A 1,688-nucleotide genomic window follows, 5' to 3' on the forward strand; every position below is an offset into this window, starting at 1 on the left:
ATGTTCATCTTGGTTGGTATAACCGATTTGCCTTGGCTTCAGAAGTTACTCTTCGTTCTAGTCCTCTTCTTTTATATCCTTGACGTTTTGGGAAACATCATTATTGTGTCCCTTGTGATGCGGGATATTTCTCTACATTCCCCAATGTACTTTCTACTGGCTAACCTTTCGTTCGTAGATATTTGCTTTTCGTCTATCACAGTTCCCAAGATGATGGTTGGATTCTTCATCAAGAACACTATAACTCTTCAAGGATGCCTTGCTCAAATGTATTTCTTTCACTTCTTGGGATGTACAGAAGGTATTCTGTTGGCAGCCATGGGGTATGACCGATATGTTGCCATCTGTCAACCACTACGATACGGTACCCTAATGCGAAACACTGTATGTATTCAGTTGGTGTTGGCTTCATGGTTGATCGGCCTCACCACCTCTCTCGTTCACGCGATAATGACATCGTATCTTCCTTTCTGCAACTCAAACAGGATCAAACACTTTTTCTGTGACGTGAAACCTGTGATAAAGTTGGCCTGTGCAGATATTCACCTCAATGAGGCCTTGCTGACTAATGTACTTGGCTTTCTAAGCACTAGCACCTTCTCCCTTACTATAGTATCTTACGTATATATTATTCTTAAACTTATGAAAATACGCTCTTCACAAGGAAGGTCGAAAGCCTTCTCAACATGTTCTTCACATCTGACTGTGGTCAGTCTGTTTTATGGTACAGCTATGTGCACATATCTTGGGCCTTCCTCGGAGAATTCCATAGAAAAAGACAGGATAGCCGCTGTTTTATTCACCGTTATTACTCCAGCAATGAATCCAGTAATCTACACATTGAGGAACCAGGAGGTTAAAAAATCATTGAAAAAACTCATAAAACATGAACATTTGTAAATTGTCATAACATTTATTACATGTAAAATGGTGGAAGTTGGTACTAAGCTGAGCATCTTCATAAATATGGATAAAGCCACTCTTAAAGGGGTTGTCTAGGGTCAGCTGGGATGAGTGTAAACCAAAGGCAAACTCCCCTATCCTTGGTGCTCTGTTGTCTGTTTCTGGTCCTCTTTCCCTCACATTTTGGGGAGTCGTTGAGGCCAAAAACCGCTGAAGCCACTGGGTTTACCAGTCATGTGAGCCTTTCAGCTTCTGGTGCAACAAGCCCTGGTATGTGATTTGAAAGGCAACTTGGAGCACCATGGATAGGTGAGTATGAATTTTTTTTTTGGTTTGTCTTACACCATCCCAGGCTTCCCCTGATGACCCCTTTAGCTTTACTTCAAAGTACTCAAGGACTCCAGTTCCTCGTAATTAGTAGAGATGAGCGAACAGTGTTCTATCGAACACATGTTCGATCGGATATCAGGGTGTTCGCCATGTTCGAATCGAATCGAACACCACGTGGTAAAGTGCGCCAAAATTCGATTCCCCTCCCACCTTCCCTGGCGCCTTTTTTGCACCAATAACAGCGCAGGGGAGGTGGGACAGGAACTACGACACTGGGGGCATTGAAAAAAATTGGAAAAAGTCATTGGCTGCCGAAATCAGGTGACCTCCATTTTAGACGAATAGTGGATTTCAAATCCGGGTCATATGAGAATGTGAACTTTGTGACTATGAGACAGGGATAGCTGTACAGGCAGGGATAGCTAGGGATAACCTTTATTTAGGGGGGAATGTTA

At 42.8% G+C, this 1,688-nt stretch overlaps 1 protein-coding gene across 1 annotated transcript; it reads left to right on the forward strand.

The window, feature by feature from the left end:
- On the forward strand, nucleotides 1-900 carry LOC142214508 (olfactory receptor 12D1-like). Its single transcript, XM_075283454.1, has one exon. The coding sequence runs from the start codon at nucleotides 1-3 to the stop codon at nucleotides 898-900; it is 900 nt and encodes a 299-aa protein (XP_075139555.1).
- Nucleotides 901-1,688: the final 788 nt, after the last annotated feature.

The sequence above is a fragment of the Leptodactylus fuscus genome, chromosome 7, assembly GCF_031893055.1.
Source record: "Leptodactylus fuscus isolate aLepFus1 chromosome 7, aLepFus1.hap2, whole genome shotgun sequence".
Lineage (NCBI taxonomy): Eukaryota > Metazoa > Chordata > Amphibia > Anura > Leptodactylidae > Leptodactylus > Leptodactylus fuscus.

Coding starts and splice junctions, on each gene's coding strand:
- LOC142214508 (XM_075283454.1), top strand. CDS start 1: ATGTTCATCTTGGTTGGTATAACCGATTTGCCTTGGCTTCAGAAGTTA.